This window comes from Hemitrygon akajei, chromosome 8, assembly GCF_048418815.1.
Source record: "Hemitrygon akajei chromosome 8, sHemAka1.3, whole genome shotgun sequence".
NCBI lineage: Eukaryota > Metazoa > Chordata > Chondrichthyes > Myliobatiformes > Dasyatidae > Hemitrygon > Hemitrygon akajei.
This window is the reverse complement of record NC_133131.1, coordinates 105,058,360-105,079,344: the sequence shown is the minus strand read 5'-3', so window position 1 is coordinate 105,079,344 and position 20,985 is coordinate 105,058,360. Positions and strand designations below refer to the sequence as shown.

The 20,985-nt window shown below is 38.8% G+C and overlaps 1 protein-coding gene across 6 annotated transcripts in view; it reads left to right on the top strand.

Moving 5' to 3' along the window:
- The window catches only part of cobl (cordon-bleu WH2 repeat protein), a 263,076-nt gene extending 261,858 nt beyond the window's left edge, over positions 1–1,218 (top strand). For all 6 annotated transcript variants that reach the window (XM_073054338.1, XM_073054333.1, XM_073054337.1 and 3 more), the window contains one exon: positions 293–1,218. In XM_073054338.1, the coding sequence (XP_072910439.1) occupies positions 293–382 (90 nt within the window). In that variant the 3' untranslated portion in view covers positions 383–1,218. The remainder of the gene's footprint in view (positions 1–292) is intronic.
- Positions 1,219–20,985: the final 19,767 nt, after the last annotated feature.

Genomic DNA, 20,985 nt, shown 5'->3' with positions numbered 1-20,985 from the left:
TAATAGAGGCATTTTGATAATGGTGAGCTGGCATAGCTAACGGAGCATTGTGAGACATTCCATGAGCAGGAGCTCAATATCTACCCTTGAGAGTACTTGATATTTGGATCCTTCTCCACTTCCTGGAGGTGGACATTTGATGCAAAACACTTAACTGCATACTGTCAAGGTGAGTGGCTGGCAAAGTCAGACAACGGGTTGGATTCAAAGCAATGTGCACCATGACTAATGTAAGCTCTCCATTATACTTAAATGCAAAAAATAATTTGTTACTGTTAATTTTTTATTTTAGGTCTCTGTTCCCTCGAATACAAAGCAAATTGATGGAAGAACAAGTTCCATACACATATCAAACTCCTGGACTCCTTCCATTTCTTCTTGAGTAACTGAAAATAATTGTGACATTGTGGTAAATAAACATATGTCACGGAAGAAGGAAGAAAACAAATGTTTGCACAAATATTTTTGACAAATCATTTAGCTGGCTCTTTGATATTTATGTCATCAAATGCACAGGTTTGGTCAAATTAAACTCATCAAAATTAAGCATTTAATTCAACTGTACTAGTATATTACTAACTGTATGCTAAAGGGCCCTTGCAAGTGACAAAGTATCTTTTCTCATACATAGTAAGTATCCTAGAACTTACGAACTAAATTTGAATCTGAAGCTTTCAGAATACTTTTGAACATATGTTAGGACCAGCAGTGCCAACAATATGTTCTTCCCTTAATCCTGCAGGTGAAGCACTGCATTACCAAGTATCTAATATACATTTGGCATTCTTACCTTGACAATAACTCTTCTCATTTAACAAAAAAATCAGAATCTACTACTGTTGAATTGTTAGTTGGAATATGTATCCTTAGCCCCCACCAAGAAAATCAGCAATTTAGTGGCATATCTTTTTGTAGTTTTAAAACATAATGTTGTCCTTCTTTGTACTTGCCACCAAATTCACAGATGAATTGCTAATGAAAACTTGAGAAACATGATTATGATTTAATAGTTGTTGAAGAGAAAATTATGTAACATTTATTTCTGTTTAATGTCTATATACAAATTGTGCCATAGCTAAAATTTGGCAAGATTGCTGAGATGTGCATTTACTTAAGTAGTACCAAATTTTATGTAAAAATCATAAGATATATGTAAACCAAAATACAGCACTACAATAATACTCTGCATATGATAAAATAAAATTGCCATAAGTCGTTCTTCATCTAGTTGTGTGACACTACTGCCATGTCAATTGATAAACAATATTGACACATCTAGCGGCTTAAAATTGTCCATCTTTGAGGCTTTATAAGGATATGAAGGGTAATTTCTTAGTACACTGGGTGTCAGGAATGTATAACAAGCTGCTACAGAAAGTAGTAGAGATGGGTACATTTACACTGTTTAAGACATTTGGACAGTTAAAGGAGAGAAAAGATTTTGAAAGATATGATCCAAATTCAGACAAGTAAGACTAACATGGGCAAGTTGGATTGAAGAGTTTGTCTCTGTGCAGTTACATACAGGTATGTGGGTGGAGAGATGGCAGATGGAGTTTAACCCAGACAAGTGTTGCACTTTGGGATGACAAACGTAAGGGGAAAGTATACTGTCAATGGTCAAACCCTTAACAGCATTGATGTATGGAGGGTTCCTTACAAGTGGACAAACAGCAGATAGGATCGTAAAAAATGCATTTGGCATCCTTGTCTCCTTCGGGGCATTGAGTTAAAGAGTCACAAAGTCAGGTTGCAGCTATTTAAAACCTTAATTAGGCTGCACTTGGAATATTGTGTACCATTTTGGTCAACCCCCTTCACAGGATGTGGAGTCTTTGAAAGGGTACAGAAGGGGCTTACCAGGATGCTGGTTAGATTAATGAGTGTTAGCTATAAAGAGGTTGGACAAAATTTGGTTGTTTTCTCTAGAGTGTGGGACTCTAAGGGTATACTTGAAAGAAGTTAATGAAGTTATAGATAGCAAAGGAAAGATAGAAACATTTTCCCAGGGCAGAATGTCATGTCAAAAGAGGCCATGCCAGAGGGGAAAAGTTACAAGTAGATGTGCAGGGCAAGTTTCTATGACACAGAGTGGAAGGTGTTTGAAATGGGCTGCTAGGGTCATGGAGGAAGAAGATGAATAGTGGCTTTTAAAATGGTCAAATAAATATACAATGAGTTTAATTTGGCATTGTGTTTTGCACAGACACTGTGGGTCAAAGGGCCTGTTCCTGGGTTACACTGTTCTAATGTGAAAGCAGCTTCACTTAACGGCAAAATCGTCTTTGATCAGGTATTGCATCAATTAATTCTGGTAACATTGTAGTTAACGAGGACTGTGGAAACTTCCCAGAAGTTGTCTCAAAGAAATACAGTGAGGGCTGACAGAAGCAACTTATCTCAACCTCACAACATTATACAATAGGGTCTTTTAAGTGACTCCTGGATAGGTATATGGAGCTGAGAGAAATAGAGAGCTATGTGTAACCCGAGGTAATTTCTAAAGTGAGTACATGTTCAGCATAGTATTGTGGGCGGAAGGGCCTGGATTGTGCTGTAGGTTTTCTATGTTTCTATTATCACAAGACTTCTCAGGCTTTTGTGGTGGTGAGAAGTAGATTGTAGACTCGGCTACTTTAAACTGTTTTATCAATTTATTTCCAAGTCAGCCGTGTAGACATTTGCTAATACATATACACTGTTCATCTTTATTCATAAAACAGTTTATAAATGAGTAATTATGAGCAACAATTAAAGTCAGTTCACAGCAGCCTTAAGAGTTGCAGGACTAGATGATGTTATAGAGATGGGAAATGATGTGAAAATGGAGCAAGGTGATCAAAAAGATGTAAGTTTTATATTCAAGGTGTTTCTGGATTAGCTACCGATGAACAAAGGATAATGTGTGAATCACAAACACAAAGTACACTGCAGATGCTGTGGTCAAATCAACACATACAAACAAGCTGGATGAACTCAGCAGGTTGGGCAGCATCCGTTGAAATGAACAGTCAACGTTTCGGGCCAAGACCCTTCGTCAGGACTGAAGAAGGAGGGGGCAGGGGCCCTGTAAAGAAGGTGGGGGGGTGGGGAGAAGGTGCAGGTGAAAAACCAATCAGAGGAAAGATCAAGGGGTGGGGAAAGGGAAGCAGGGACGGAATAGGCAGGAAAGGTGAAGAAGGAATGTAAGGGGAAAGCACTATGGGTAGTAGAAGAAGGCAGAATCATGAGAGAGGTGATAGGCAGTCTATCTTTCAGCTGCCTGTCACCTGATGGATAGCAGGATCCTGAAAGAACTTCATGGAGGGTGGTGGAGTAGTTCAGAAAAATTTTACTGAGGCAGCAATGTTAATATGGAGTTGCCAACCTTGATAATACGGATGACATAAAAGTTGGGAGTCCATCACAGTGTTATATATAATGCTGAGGTTGTATATACTGCAGTTAATCAACTGTGTGTGAGAAAACAGAATTTATTGAATGGAGTATGGGGTAGGGTTCAATGACAACCTTGGGTCTTGTTAATATTCAGTCAGATGAAATTTCAGCTTGTGCCACACAGACCAATGTGATGCAAAGGTCAAGAGAGATGCTGATAAGCTGGTGCGGGGTAAAATCTTGTATCTCTTCAAAATAGTTTTTGAATAGTCCCCTGCAAATGCAAAATTGAGGAGGTCCAAGGATATCTGTGAACTTCATAGGAAATGATAAAGGACCTAGAAGGAATGGAAAGAGGTAACGAGATTCCTTGTCTACTATACAAATCACACGAATGGAAAAAGACTTGGGGTGATTGTTATGCAGACCAGACAAGGTTAAAGATAATGCCAATCATAATATTTGTAATTTGTGACAATGAAGAGGGCTGTTCAAATTTAACCTAATGAACAAAAAGGGCATATAAGTGTCAGACACCTGCCATTTCTGATAGAAAAGGTAACCACCACCCTTTGCCACTAATAGGATGAACTTGTTAAATCTCTTTTTGTCAACATCCTGAGAGGAACCATCCACAAGAAATTCAATGTGACTTGTCTTGTCAATGTTATGGTCCTGAAAACTGCTCAGAATCTTGGGTATTCTGCTTCTCCTCACAACACTGTCCTCGCCTTAAAGGTAGAGAATTAAAATCTGATGGAAAACTTTCCACTTACTGTTTGGCACAAATCCTAAAAGAATGCCACCATCCTTGTTAAAGGAGTCTAATTAATCTGTATTTCACCACTGGCCTAATCACTTAACCAGTTTATCTATCACTGTACATTCATGGCTGCAGGATGCACTGTAGCAGGAGCCAATGATTTTTTCAGCAGCAAATCCTAAATCAATAACCAAAGCAACTTAAAATCCACTTGGTCAGAAAACGTATGAGATTACCACTACTTTGAGGGAATTGAATCCCCTCCTAGGTCACATACCATTGTACCTTTAACATGTATTGGTATTATATAATACACTGAGCACTAACAAAACAGCAAGTACAATAGAACGGCTTTAAAGAAACTGCAAAATCTTATAGCCTTCAAGTTCTAAGATATCTTTAACTATATTACTGGGTTTTTATTTTGAACAAAAAAAATTAAATTTAACAATTCCCTAAATCTATGAAAGGTCAAGGCTCTAAAACTTGCTGTAAGTCATTTATCAAAATGCACTGTAAGAAGTTCTGCAACAGTTTTATCTGGGATGCCAAGGAATAATGTTCACAAGCACTTTGCAATTGTGATTTGTGTATTATTTTAAAATTGTTGCCATTAACTGTGTGTAGGGAAATGCATAAATCACAATTTGCACACCAGCCTACATGATGTTCTGACAAAGCTGGAGTTCTGAAGTGTTTGTTCTCGATGGGAGCTGCTGCTGGAAGTAACGGCAACACTATTGAGCTGCCGTGCTGTAAAAAAATCCAGAATAGACACAAGGATATGCGCTTTACTTCCCAATGTATTAAGCATTGTGATTGTCGAGATGGAAACTTAGAAGAATCACAGTTTGGTGAACCCCCCCCCCCCCACCCTTTAAACTACTATTTCTTTTCAAAATGCTGCTTCTCCTGAGCTGCTTGATTGCATCCTGTAATTACCATTTTGATTTTTGTTTGTGGGGCTGACTGAGCAACCTGGTGTTCTTTGCGATGTCCGGGGGAATTTAGCGAAGTTGAGAGCAGAGTGTGTGGGCATGTTTCCCAATGGCGAAATATGAACACATGGCCCATTTCATTACTCCACCCTGAATAAAGTGTCAAGCAAGATTGAAACTGATGAGAACAAGAGTGGAAGATGAGCAGGTATTCAGCGCTGTCTGCCTGTACTTTACTGCTTTCCCTCTTGTTGCTGTTGGAGTAAGGTGAAGACACCCTGCTTCCTCAACACTACCTGCCCCTCCACCTATCTTCATATCCTCTGCAACAATGACCACAAAACCATCAAATCCTTCAATCAAATTAAAGTTGAAAGTAAATTTATTTTCGAAGTACAAAAATGTCACCATATACAACCCTGAGATTTGTTTTCTTGCAGGCATACTCAGAAAATCCAATCAAATTAATGAAATTTATGAGAGACCACACCCAATAGGACAGTATAAACAACTAATGTTCAAAAGACAACATACAGTGCAACACACAAAATAAGAAAAAAAGAAATAACAGTAATAAGTAAATAAGCAATAAATATCGAGAAGATGACATAAAGTGTTCTTGAAATTGAGTCTATAAGTTGGGGGAACAGTTCAGTGATGGGCCGAGAGACGTTATCCCCACTGGTTCAAGAGCCTAATAGTTGACAGGTTAAAATTGTTCCTGAATCTGCTGTGGGTTGATAAATCATTGATATATAACGTGAGAAGAAGCGATGGAACACCACAAGTCAGCAGCAGCCAACCGGAAAAGCCCCCATTTTTTCCCATACTTTGCTTCCTGCCAGCCAGACAATCTTCTATCCGTGTTAGAATCCTTCCTGTACTATCATGGCCTCCTAGCTTGTTAAGCAGCCTCAAGTACGCACCTCGTCAGAGGCCTTCTGAAAATCCAAGCAAACATTTGTCTATCCTGCCTGTTATTTCCTCAAAGAATTTCAACAAATTAGTCAAGCAAGATTTTCCCTTGAAACCATGCCAACTTTGGCCTATTTTGTCATGTGTATCAAGTACCATGAAACCTCATGCTTAATAATGGACTCCAACCACTGAAGTCAGGCTAAGTGACCTATAGTTCCCTTTCTTCTGCCCACCTCCCTGTTTACACAGTGGAGACACCTTTGCAATTTTCCAATCATCCAGAACCATCTAGTGATTCTTGAAAGATCATTAAAAATGCCTCCACAACCTCTTCAGCCACCTTGTTCAGAACCCTGAGGTGTACACCATCTGGTCCAGGTGACTTATCTACCTTTAGATCTTTCACTTTCCCAATAACCTTCTCTCTATTAATGGTAACTTCACACACTTCATGACCCCTGACACCTGAAACTTCTATCATGCTGCTAGAGTCTTCCACAGTGAAGACATGCAAAAAATAATTAAGTTCATCTGTTATTTCCTTGTCCCCCATTACTACCTCTCAACATCAATTTTCAAAGGTCTGATATCCACTTTCGCCACTCTTACACTTTATGTATCTGAAGAAACTTCCGGTATCCTCTTTAATATTATTAGCTAGCTTACTTTTGTATTCCATCTTTACCTTCTTAATAACCTTTTAGTTGCCTTCTGTTGATATTTGAAAGCTTCCTAATCCTCTAACTTCCCACTAATTTTGTTCTATTATATGCCCCCTTTTTGGCATTTATTTGGCTTTGACTTCTGTTGTTAACCTTGGTTGTGTCATCTTGCCTTTAGAATACTTCTTCCTCTTTGGGATGTATATATCCTGTGCCTTCCGGGTTGCTTCCAGAAATCCCAGCCATTGCTGCTTTGCCATCATCCATGCTAGTGTTCCAAAAATACTTCAGCTACATATCACAGAACCCTGGGGTGTAGTTCTTCTGGTCCAGGTGGCTTATCTATCTTCAAACTTATCAGTTTCCCAAACACCTTCTCCTTAGTATTAGCAATGATACTCACTTCTGCCACCCTGATACTGTCACATTTCTGGCATTCTACTATTATCATTCACTGTGAAGACTGATGTAAAGTATTTATTCAGTTTGTCCTCAATTTCTTTGTTCCCCATTACTACTTTTCCAGCATTATTTTCCAGTGGTCTGATATACACTCTTGTCTCTCTTTTACTCTTCATATATCTGAAAAACTTCTTGATTCGTCTTTTATACTATTAGCTAGCTTACTTTCATATTTCGTCTTTATCTTTTTATGGCTTTTTAGTTGTGTTCTTTTGGTTTTTAAAAGCTTCCCAATCCTCTACCTTCCCACTATTTTTTGCTATGAAATGTACGCCTAGTCTTCTGCTTTTATGCTGTCTTTGACTTCTCTTGTCAGCCACAGTTGCCTCATCCTCCTTTCTTCATATTTGAGATGTATCTTTCCTGCACCTTCTGAACTGCTCCCAGAAACTCCAGCCATTGCTGTTCTGCTGTCATCCCTGCTAGTGTCACCTTTCATTCAACTTTGACGAGTTCCTCACTTAAGTCTCTGTAATTCCCTTTACTCCACTGTAATACTGATACATTTGATTTTAGCTTCTCCTCAAACTGCCGGATAAATAATATATCATGACCATTGCCTCCTAAGGTTTCCTTTTACCATAAGCTCTCTAATCATATCTGAGCCAATACATAACACCCAGTCCAGAATTACCATTCCCTGACTGGGCTCAACCACAAACTGCTCTAAAAAGCTATGTCAAAGGTACTCTACAAATTCCATCTATTGGGATTTAGCAGGAACCTGATTTCCCAATCTAATGGCATATTGAAATTCCCATAAATATCGTAACATTGCCCTTTTTATGCATTTTCTATCTCCCATTGTAATTTGTAGCCCACATCCTAGCTACCTTTCAGAGGCCTGTACATAACTCCCATCAGGGTCTTTTTACCCTTCAATTTCTGAATTCTACCTACAACATACTACATCTTCTGATATCGTGTCCTCTCTTTCTAAGAATTTGATTCAATTTTTTTTACCAACAGAGCCACCCAACCCCTTTCCCTATCTGCCTGTCCTATTGATACAACATGTATCTTTGGATGTTAAGCTCCCATCTACTGTATGATCATTTTTCAGCCACGACTGAGTGATCCCCACACCATCATATCTGACAATCTCTAACTGGGCTACAAGATCATCTACCTTATTCCATATACTGTGTGCATTCAAATATTATATCTTTAGTCCTGTATTCATCACCCTATTCAATTTTGGCCCCTAGTTACACTTTAACTCATCCCACTAACTGCAATTTTGCCCTATCATCTGCCTGTTGTTCCTCACAGCCTCACTACGTTCTTTAGTTGTCTACCAACTTAGTGGTTTCACTTCAGTTCCCATCCTCCTGCCAAATTAGTTTAAACCCTCCCCTAGCAAACCTGGCTGCAATTACATCGATCCCTGTCGTGTTCAAGCGTAACCCATCCTTTTTTGTGCACGTCATACCTTCCCCAGAAAAGATCCCAATGATTCAGAAATCTGAAAACATGTGACCCCCTGTACCAATTCTTCAGTCACCCATTCATCTGCCTATTCTTCCTATACTGTCACGCAGCACAGACAGCATTCCAGAGATTACTACCCTGGAGGTTCCGCTTTTCAGCTTTCTACCTAGCTCGCTACATTCTCCTTTTATGACCTCCTCCCTTTTCCTTCCTATGTCGCCAGTACCAATAATTCTGGCTATTCTTTCTCTCCCTTTAGAATATTGTGGACCCAATCCGAGACATCCCTGACACTAGCAGCTGGGAGGCAACATACCACCTGGGTGTCTCTTTCACATTCACAGAATCTCTTTTCTGTTCCTCTATGGAATCCCCTATCACTACAGCACTGCTTTTCTCCCCATCTGAACCACAAGGCGAGACTCAGTGCCAGAGACCTGACTACTGTGGCTTTCCTCTCTAGGTCATTCCACCAACACTATCCAAAGTGGTGTACCTGTTGCTGAGGGGAATAGTCACAGGGGTACACTGCACCAGCTGCCCATTTCCTTTTCCTCTCTCGGCAGTCACCCAGTTACCTGTATCCTGCACCTTGGGTGTAACTAGCTCCCTGTATGTCCCGTCGATCAACCATTCAGCTTCCCAAATGATCTGGAGTTCATCCAGTTTCAACTCTGATTCCTTAGCTGCAGCTGGGTGTACTTCCTGCAGGTGTAGTCATCAGGATCAGCGGAGGACTCCTGGCCTTCCCACATCCTGCAAGAAGTGCATTCCATTGTCCTGCCTGCCATCTCACTGTCTTAACTTTGCAATAAGCAAGAAAGAAGGAAAAATTAAATGAAAAAATAATCTTCATTCAGTGTCTGTCTCACCTCACTGAAACCTCTATAGCCTGATCTCCCCACTCTGACACTGGCTCACTTTTGTCAAAGGTCAAGTCCTGGAGTCAGCAAAGATTCAGCTTATGTGTGCCTTCTTGCTTTCAAAGGAGATCCATTGCAGTTAAATTACAATTAAACTCTAAATCTTCTAAATTATTTTATTTGCAATTGATTAAGCTGTTTTTAAGCTTTAAAATTATGCTATAATGATGTTATTACCTTGGTAATCAATGGTATATTTGAGAAATCCCAAAGTACTCATTATAAATACCTAATTTACTAATATGCCAAGTATCTGCCAAATTGTATCTTATACTTCACAGCTTACAATTCCCAGATGAGTTTGCATTGCATACAACTTCTTATTCTTTGTCAATTCATCCCAACTACAAATATAGATTGTACAGATCTGAGGCTCCGTTTTTAATTCATATGGCAAACTCTTACAGCTTACCTACTTAAAATGAATATCCCCTCACAGATGATGCAGGAGCCACCGAGTTCTTTCAGCATATTGATTGTTGCTTGCCAATAACATGGTAATTGCTACTTTTTGTTTCTTATAATTTATAATTTTTTTCAGTTTCTTTTCATTATAAATTAGTACAACTGAACTCTCATTGTTAACATTATTACCTACCTATTCTTGATCTTTTTTCTAGCAGCATCACAAATGACTTCCAGAAAAACATAAACATGCACTAAGTGGATGTTTATTACAAAGCAGCTATTGAGTGTGTGTTCACGGTCTTCTACAGTTGTAGTACATCCACTTCAAGATTTGACATGTGTGTTCAGAGATGCTTTTCTGCACACCACTGTTGTAATGGGTGATTATTTGAATTACTGTTGCCTTACTGTAAGCTTGAACCAGTCTGGCCATTCTCCTCTGACCTCTCTCATTAATAAGGTGTTTTCACCCATAGATTTGTTGCTCACAGGTTTTTTTTTGTTTTCAGGACTATTTTCTGTAAACTCTAGAGATAGTTGTGGATGAAAATCCCAGGAGTCCTGCAGTTTCTGAGAAACTGAAACCACATTGTCTGGCACCAAAAATCATTTCATGGTCAAAGTCACTTAGATCATATTTCTTCCCCATTCTGATTTTTGGTCTGAACAACTGAAGCTCTTGACCATGTGTGCATATTTTTATGCATTGACATACTGTCATATGATTGGCTAATTAGATATTTGCATTAATGAGCAGGTTTACAGGTGTACCTCATAAGGTGGCCACTAAGTGTTTTGCTTTTGGTCTCTTCTTGCCTCGCTAACTACATAATCAAACAAATAATGCTATTTGTCAAAAAACATTTTCTTTTAATAATTCTATATTGATTAATTATTTTGATTTCCCAATTATATTGATTTCTCAAGTGTGCCTGTGCTGTGGATTCTTGCTTTACCTTTACAGCTGCAGTCAGAATAGCTGGTCTGTTGTTCTCTGTTTTCTCTTCACTGTCTTTATTGCTGTACGTTACATAATGCCTTTCAAATCACAATCTAGGGAAATTTGAAACATCATTAAAACGCAAGACAATAAGACATAAGAGCAGAATTAGGCTATTCAGCTCATCAAGTCTACTCACAATATTCCAACTGTGGTCTCACGGATGCCTTGCAATGTCTCAGCATTACATCCTTGCTTTTCTATTTTGGTCTTGAAATGAATGCTAACATTGCATTTGCATTCCTTGCCATCGACTCATCCTGCAAGTTTTGCTTCAGGGAATAATGCATGAGGACTCCCAAGTCCCTTTGCAGCTCTGATTTTTGAATATTCTCCCTGTTCATAAAAAAAATAGCCTGCACCTTTATTCCTTCCACCAAAGTGCATGATCATACACTTCACTGCACTACATTCCACCTACCACTTCTTTGCCCATTCTCTCAATCTGTCTGAAGTCATTCTGCAGGCTCACTGCTTCCTTAACACTACCTGCCTCTCCACCTATTTTCGTACCATTTGCGAACTTGGCCACAATGCCATCAATTCCATCATCCAAATTGTTGACAAATAACATAAAAATAACGTCGCAGTACTGCTTATTTTTAAAGTCAAAATAAATAAAAACAAAACTATCAAAAAATCTCTGCTTTTTGAATCAGGATCCATTGGCCCAAAAGGTATAAGCACGGCATAGTACCTAATGGCCACACAAGTGCACATGACAGACTGTAGGTCCTGCCCCATTTAAGCAGCACAGTGTCCTGGATAAACCAAGGGAATCCCAGCTCTTTTCTCAATTTGCCCCCAAGCAACTGCGCCGATTAACCGATGGACCAATTTACCGGAATTCACTGTATATACTGGACCATCACTGTGTGGCCTGATGAGGTAATATCTATGCTGTTTTGAACAGACTAACTAGCAGATGTTCAAGGAGGCTGCCATAAATGGACAAGACAGAGACCTTGAGGGACATGCCTCATCTGCCACCAGTGACATCGTTAAGTGCTTGCATGACGTTGGTACCTCAAGATAGGTCATATCACAACTCAACCAAAGTCCCTAGCTGAACGTTGAGATGTGCTCCCTACTAAAAGCCTGGGACACTGTCTTCAGGTCTGGAGACAAAACAGCTCTCAGAGCAGTCAGGAGAAACCTCATCTTAGCCGTCAAGAGGGAAAGACCGACTATGCATAAAAAATTCAGGACCACCTGGAGTATGTGGCTTGGCATCGACTGTACCAATGACACCTAACTTGCTGGCACACACAACAATTTTCATGCACACTTTGAGGCATGCAACACAATGCCAGGCACAAAAGGTAAACCCCTCCCAGGTGAACAGCCACTGTCTATAACAGTAGCAGATAGTAGAAGAACTCTGCAGAGAGTCAAGCTCTGTAAGACGGCCGTGCCAGACAACATCCCAGGCCAAGGACTCGGGTAGTGTACACTCCACTCCACTGGCATCTTGATGGACATCTTTAACACTTCACTCCTCCAGGCTGCAGTCCCTGCAAGCTTCAAGTCAGCCACCTTCAAAGTTCAAAGTAAGTTTATTATCAAAATTCATATATGTCACCACATCAACCCATTCATTTTCTTGCAGGTAATCACAGTAAATACAAGATACACAATAGAATCAAAGAAAGACTGCACCCAACAGAATGATCAAGCAAACAAAATTCCAAAAAACTACACACCGTGCAAATACAAAAAGGAAGGGAAATAAACAAGAAATAATCTAAATAAATAAGCAATAAATATTGAGAACGTAAGATGAAAAGTCCTTGAAAGAGAGTCCATGGGTTGTAAGAACTGTTCAGTGAAATAACTGTGCACCTTCAGATCTAAATGACTACCACCCAGTGGCACTGACACCAATCATCATGAAGTGCTTTGAACAGCTGGTAATGGCACATATCAAAAAAATCCATTCCTGCAACACCGGACACTCAGCGATATGCTTAGCGACAGAACCCGATACCATAGAATCTGCCATGCACCTGGCCCTGACACACCTAGAAAACAAGGACACTTATGCCAGAATGCTGTTTCTGGATTCCAGTTCAGCATTTAACACTATGGTCCCACAGAGCTTGGTGAACAAACTCCTACTCCTCGGTCTAAATACACCAGTGTATATCTGGTTGTTGGACTTCCTTACCAACAGACCTCGGGTAATCAGGAAGTACAACCATTCCTTCCTCCCCATCATTCTCAACATAGGTACCCCCAGGACAGTGTGCTGAGCCCATTGTTCTACACTCTGCTCACACATGACTGCAGGGCCAAACACCTGAGTAATCACACTGTCCAGTTCGCCATTGGCACAACAGTGGTCAGGCTCACCACCAACAATGATGCCTCGCACACACTGTCAGAGCTGTCGTGCATCCGAATCTGTCTCTAAGCTCAATTGGAATTGGTTTTTTTTGCCCTAAAAATAGCCTTCCGTAGGTCATACCAGGTTTTCTTGTATAGTTCTGGGTCACCAGTCTTGAATGCCATAGATCTTGCCCTCAGCAAACTATGAGTTTCCTGGTTCATCCACCGATCTTGGTTTGGGTATGTCCAGTATGTTCTCAAAGCCACATAATCATTTACACAGGTCTTGATGAAGTTGGTGACAACAGTGATGTATTCATTCAGTCTGGAAGAGGAATTCTTGAATATTTTCCAGTTCACCAACTCAAGAGTCCTGTAAGCACTCATCCACCTTCCTTGATCATAACCTCTTGGTCCTCACCAGTGGTGCTGTGATCCTTAGTCTCTGCCTGTACACTGGGAGTAGATCCGACTTTCCAAATTGCAAGCGTGGAATGGCATGGCAAGCATTCTTGATGGTGATAGAACAGTGGTCAAGTGTGTTGGCACCTCTGGTTCCACAGGTGATATGTTGGTGGTAGTTGTTCAGAGACTTCAAACTGCTTTAGTTTAAATCTCCCACAATGACAAGGAAAGCATGAGGATACACAGCTTCATGCCTGCTGATAACGTTGCTCAGTTCCTACAGTACCTGCCTGATTTTGTTGGCTCCTCTAAATTAGGTAACTGTTTCACCAACCACCTTTACTCCAACAGTTATGCCAGCTGAGATATCCAGGCGGTTAGCAATTTTAATTCCACTTCCCATTGCTACATTGACATGCCTGTTTCACAACCAAGTCAAGGCTAAGTACAAATGATAGAAACAGCACGTCATTTATTACAACTATACAGAACTCTGATCAGACCCCACTTGGAGTACTGTGCTCAGTTCTGGTCACCTCACTACAGGAAGGATGTGGAAACTTTAGAAAGGGTGCAGAGCAGCTTTACAAGGATGTTGCCTGGATTTGGGAGCATGCTTTATGGGAATAGGTTGAGTGAACTCAGCCTTTTCTCCTTGGATCGGCAGAGGATGTGAGGTGACCTGATAGAGGTGTATAAGATGATGAGAGGCATTGATCGTGTGGATAGTCAGAGGCTTTTCCCCAGGGCTGAAATGGCTAACACGAGAGCGCACAGTTTTAAGGTGCTTGGAAGTAGGTACAGAGGAGATGTCAGGGTTAAGTTTTTTTTAAACACAGAAAGTGGTGAGTGCGTGGAATGGGCTGCTGGCAATGGTAGTGGAGGTGGATACCATAAGAGACTCCTGGATAGGTACATGGAGCTTAGAAAAATAGGCGGCTATGGGTAAGCCTAGGTAATTTCTGAAGTAAGCACGTGTTCAACATAGCACTGTGGGCCAAAGAGCCAGTATTATGCTGTAGGTTTTCTATGTTTCTATGATCTACCTGGACATCCTCCAACCTGTAGCATGATCTGCAAATTCACAAACTTCCAGTGATCAGACCCTCTAGATCCCCTTTCTTTTTTCTCTCTCCTCTGGATCCACCTAGCTCCATCATCCCATTTCTTTCACCTGCCCATAACCCACACAGTCCTCCCAATGTTTCCTATTCCCAACTTCTTCCCTTTATTCAGTGCTCCTCTTTCTCCTATCAAATTTCATCATTTTTCAACCTTTAGTCACTCACATCTATCACTTCTCAACTTTTGAAATCATTCCCACTATTTCATCTTGCTTATCTGTCTATCACCTCCCTCGCCTGGATTTAACTAACACCTGCCAGCTCTTGCTTCCACATTTTTATGCCCCCACTTTCTTTCAGACTAGATAAAGGACATCAACTCAAAAATAGTCTGTTCATTTCCTTCCTGACTGCTGACTTCATTCAATGCTTTGTGTTGCTGCAGAAATAACAGCCCAGGTTTCAGTGGATGTCAGGGATGACACAACAGTGGCCAAATCTCACTTCACCTCCTTTTATTAAATAAGTTCTTCAATCTTGCTTAGAGTATTATGCATTTGCTTAACGTGCCATGTTGTGTCATGTACATGAGCAAGTATAAAGATGAATTGGTAATCTAGAACACAATTCACTATAATAAGTGTTGTGAATTAATATATTTCACATCATTATAAAAATGGGAAGCTTGTGGAGATAACATCTTGTGAAAGAACCATGTCGAACAACTTGACTTACAACTGCATTGACTTACATGTCCTAACATTTCTATGTACTATAGCTTGAACAGCAAGAAGTGGAAGGTTCAGATCCCTAATGTGATTAAAATACATGTAGAACATTTAGCAGAGTGAATATACTTGTAGATGGCTATGATTTAGTAAATCTTGTTGAAAATCTCCTGTTGAAATTAGGCCTTGTTCATTGTTAATTTCCAAGGTTTTTTTAAATGAATAAGAGTAGTTTTTAGCGACATGTGTCAGTTAAGAAGGGAGTTTGATGGATCTTTTGCTAAATAACTCTTTTTGATACTTAATTTAAAAGTTTAAAGAAGCTACATCATGGTCTCACCTTCATTTGCTCGTTCCTCTACTTTCTTAGGAGTTTGCGAAGATTCGGCATGACATCTAAAACCTTGACAAACTTCTATAGATGTGTGGTGGAGAGTATATTGACAGGCTGAATCACTGCCTGGCATGGAAACACCAAAACCGTCAAATGGAAAATCATACAAAAAGTAGTGGACACAGCCCAGTCCGTCACAGCTAAAACCCTCCACACCATTGAGCATATATACATAAAACACTGTTACAGGAAAGCAGCATCCATCATCTGGGAAAAACACCACCCAGGACATGTCCTCTTCTCACTGCTTCTATCAGGAAGAAGGTATTGGAGCTTCAGGACTCACACCACAAGGTTCAGGAACAGTTAATAGCCCTCAGCCATCAGGCTCTTGAAGCAAAGGTGATAACTTCACTTGCCCCCATCATTGAAATGTTCCCACAACCAGTGGATTCACTTTCAATAGTTCTTCATCTCACATTCTTGATATTTATTGTTTATTTATTCATTATTATTTCTTTCATTTTGTATTTGTACAGTCTGTTGTCTTTTGCACACTATTTACTGTAGTTTTTCATTGATTCTGTTATGGTTTTTATTCTATGGATTTATTGAGTATGCACACATGAAAATGAATCTCAGGGTTGTATATGGTGATGCATATGTACTTTGATAATAAAATTACTTTGAACTTTGAAATTTACATTGAACTTTAATTTTTAATGTATCTCTTCCCTTCTCTGTCTACACTACTTACCTGTTCCCTGAAATGAAGATAGACTGCCCACTACAAGACAAATGACTCTTACAGCTACCCTAATTATATTTCTTCCAACCTTTCTTCACTTAATGTCATTGACTTCATTCTTTCAATATATCTTTTTGTCAACTCTTCATTTATAACGTCATCTTTTACATGAATGCTTTCTTTTACTCCACAGTACAACTCCCACAAAGCCAACAGCCATATATTTTGGTTCACACCGCCATTAATATTCCTCTGCTTTCATGACACTTTCTGACAGAACTCCAGGAGATATTGACTTGACTTGTCCACGTATCCATGTGAATTTATTGTTTGTATGCTATATTTACTGCTCATAATGAAAGCTTATCTTAATAAGATAGCATACTAATTTGAATTCCTGCTTTGTAAAGCACCTCCGTTCAGTCTTCAAGAATGATGCCAAGCTTTCAGACATGTATCAGGAGTTATCTTTTCTCCAGAACAAGTTCTTGGATGGATATCTGGAGGCTTCAGTTCAGTATCTTTGAAATGCTGTTCAAACTAATTTTGTGGAAATGACTGAAACAGCTAAGCCAGTGTCCAATTCCATTTTAATTAATTTGCCATTCACTTCTGGTGCTTAGTTTTCACACCTTAAATCTCAAGGCTACCTAAAGCTGTGTCACTCTCATTATCAGATTTTTCATCAACAACATGCTGTTTAGTTCTGTGTTTGGAACTGCAACTTGACCTTTTAGCTTTTTCTCTTCCCTCTGCAATCCATTTATTTTTGTCTGCCGAACACAAACTTTGTATGCATCCTAAATTGTTGCATTTTTTGCAAGTTTTGCCTTTAAACCTGGTGTATGTGTGCTCCTGCCAGAAGGATAACAGAATTTATTTTGCCATGCAGGCTTTCGTCTAGACACTGCAATTTTGTACACACTTTTATTCCTGTCTGCAACTTAATTGTCCACTGTTTCCACTGATTTTTTAAAAACGCAAGTTGTGCTTCATTTAGGAGCCATTTTTGAATGCTTTCTTGTAGAATTCCATAAACTAAACCATCTTTCAGTGTATCATTAAGCCCATCATTTAAGTGGCAATGCTCAGAGAATTTCTTCACTATGGCCACATAAACTGAAATGGACTCCCCTTCCATTTGATTTTGCTTATGAAACCTAAAGTGTTCTGCATTCAACAATGGTTTTGGTTCTAAATGTTCCTGCATTACATTCATTATATCAACAAAGCTCACATTGGTTGGAGCAATCAAACTTTTAAACAAACTATATACTCTTCCCCCAACTGCACTCAACAAACTGGCACACATTTCTTATCAGCTATTTCCTTTAAAATACTGGTCAATTTGTTCATTATCCAATTACCTGTAGTGCAATCGAACACATCTATCTTTCTGATGTAGCCAGCCATTTCTGCATTTTATAAATTTGTCATTATTATCACCTGGCATCCACTGCTTATGAACCCGTGAATTTCATCCATCTTCCGCCTTTTTTTAAAACTCAAGTCTGTCACCCCTTTCGAAGAAAAAAGACATGTATTTTTTCCTGTCTCTCTCTCTCTCTCCCCCCTTCCAAAGAAGAAAATATGCCGCGCTTTTTAAAAAAAGAACTAACATCTTGCTGTGCTTCAATAGGTAAATAGTCACATTGGGTTTGTTTTCAAGCTTCCTGATTGCCAAAATCATGTTTTGCATCTCTAAAACATAAAACTAATTGAAATAAAGTCACGGAAGCCAGGGATAACTTGTGGACCTTTAGTTTTACTTATAGTGAGGCACATAGGATTTGGTGGCGTGATGATGTATTCCATTCACGAACTTCTTACATATAACCCATAATGAATTATGTAGACAAAGAATACTTTATCAAACAATACATTTACAATATTACTCATATTAAATACACTACAGGATAAGCTACAAATGGAATTGGTGGATGTAGCTTTGATTGGAACACTTAAGTAAGGTTTGGATAGGCAACATGGATGGGAGGGGTATGGAAGGCTTTAGTCCAGGTGCAGGTTGATGGAATTAGACAGAATGGTAGCTTGGCATATAAGATTGGCTAAAAGGCCTGTTTCTGTGCTGTATGATTCTATGCTCACTTAAACTAATTTTCATCAGCATATACTAAATTGATATCCTTCTAAGCGTAGCTGTTTGTTATCTAAATGCCTCTGAAATAAAGTGATTGTTTCTGATTCCACCACATCCTCTGTTTCAGATATCAACTATTCTGTGTAAAAAAAAACACCCCTCAGATTCCTTTTAAAACTCCTCACACTCACCTTAAAAATATTACCTCATCTTATTGACAAATCTGCATGGGAAAAAGATTTTGACTGTCTTTTGGTGGGGAACTTCTCAGAAAATATATATCATAGAACTCCAATAATCGGGCTCTTTGAAGACTTTGGCAATGCTATATCTGAATCATTGGATGTTACTCCTATCACCTATGTTGGAGGGATAAGAGTGGAGTCCTTAGGTAAAATAGGCATGAGGGTAATTTCCTAACTAACAGCATACCCAACTGAAATCTTTTCCAAAGTTATGAAATCTGTACAGAAGGCCTAGTTATCTATCAGTTGCTACCACCAGAAAATCAAGAAAGTGGTAACAGTGCACAAGCTACATTGTTTTGTATAACTCTAGGCTTTTTTACATACAGACCTGGAAGGGAAACCGCAATATAATTGAGTGTGCAGTTAATTAAGGATTATGAATGGCAAAGTGTTTTATATAGCACAAATCAAATTGCCAGTGTACTACACAATCTCTATACCCTAATCACAATGATACTGGAGATCCAGATTTTTAGGTGCCATTAAGTCATCATCATTAGGACATTGTGAAAATTATATCGGAGAGCTCCTGAAAACGAGTATTAGGATCTCAATGCAAGAATGATTTGCACTTATTCAACCCCGTGTACACAGAAAAACAAATTCAAGTTACCTGCTCATTGATTTCAATGTTTAATCAATACAATTCATCTTACTAATTGGCTAGTCATTTAGAGGCATTCCAAATTAATATAGGCAGTACCAGTCTGTGCTTATGAAAGAGGAAGTATGGAAAGTAGACCGTAATTACCACAGCGAATACAAGACATTCTCAAAATAATTGCAACTTGTCAACAGATTCGTGGTACAGCACAAAGATGACAATTTTTTGATTCCACACTAAAGGCTATTAGAAGAGGGTAGAAAGAAAGATGTCTTGTTTTCTTTGAGTAACGTTATGCACACCACAGACCTACCACATTTATCACTGGTGGTACAGCATGTCATATTACATGCAGCTGTCATATGAATCATACCTTTCAACTTTCAAATGTATTTGTTTAGATCTGGATAATGAGGAGAGAAATTTGAAATCATTCTTTGATTGATGAGTTTCATTTGTGACAAAGTCAACTCACCTTTAGATACAAATCATGTTGGATGAGCTGTTACTCCTATTCATCAGGGAGAAAAAACACATTAACTTCATGGATACAAAGCAAGTTAGTACAGCCTTAAGCAATAATTAACACATTGTTAAAACCTGATTTTCAGTCATTATTTTTCAATTGGAAGTACTATAATTTGAAAAATTCTTTGTTATATTTTCAGATGGCTAAGTAAAATAGATAATTTCTATAGAATGAATTGAAAGATAGTGTGAATGCTAGAAATATGAAACATATCAAAAAAAATACTGGATGCAGTCAGCAGGTAAGTATTATCTTCAGCAGGTTAAATATTATCTGTGGTAAGAGGAACAGAGTTAAAATTTTTGGTTTAAAAAACCCTTTAACAGAATTTCTTTGAGGTTGGCATTCCTGGAAGAAAAGTAGTATTGAATTCAGCAGTAAGTGAAAATAAAAAGGAAACTGCAAATGCTGAATTCTGACATTAATGTTTGAAATGTTAACTATCATTTTTCCACCAAATGCTTGGCAAAGCGCTTTAGTCTGACCTGCTATGCATTTTAAGTTCGTCATAGTAGCAGAATCAAAAAATAAGGCTAGTAGTATTCAACAGAAATACACAAAAAAATCAAGTTAAACAAAATAGCCATAACAACATATTTCTCCTTTATATAGCTTTAATCAATAATCTATTTGAACATTTTATTTGAGGAACATTAAAATTAAAGGTTTCAGGATTATGCATTGTTTTCATTTTCATCAGTAAAAGCGCTTAATATCTCAGATATTTTTTGGAGAACAGAGTGAAGGCATTTATCCAAATTAACCAATGATTAGAACTCTATTTGTGCACTACCATATTATTTTCCTTACTGCAGTCCTTCTTTGAAAACATTTTACATTTACTTTAAATAGTGATCTGAGGTTGTCTGTTAACGGAGCTACTTTCACTGCAGAGTTCCATTTCTTGTGTAGAAATGGTTTTGAAATAGGTCATCTGTAAACTTTCAAAAAAGTGCATTCTTCTTATTGTCAATCGACATGAGTGGGATGTTTATTTGTAAATGAGTTAATTG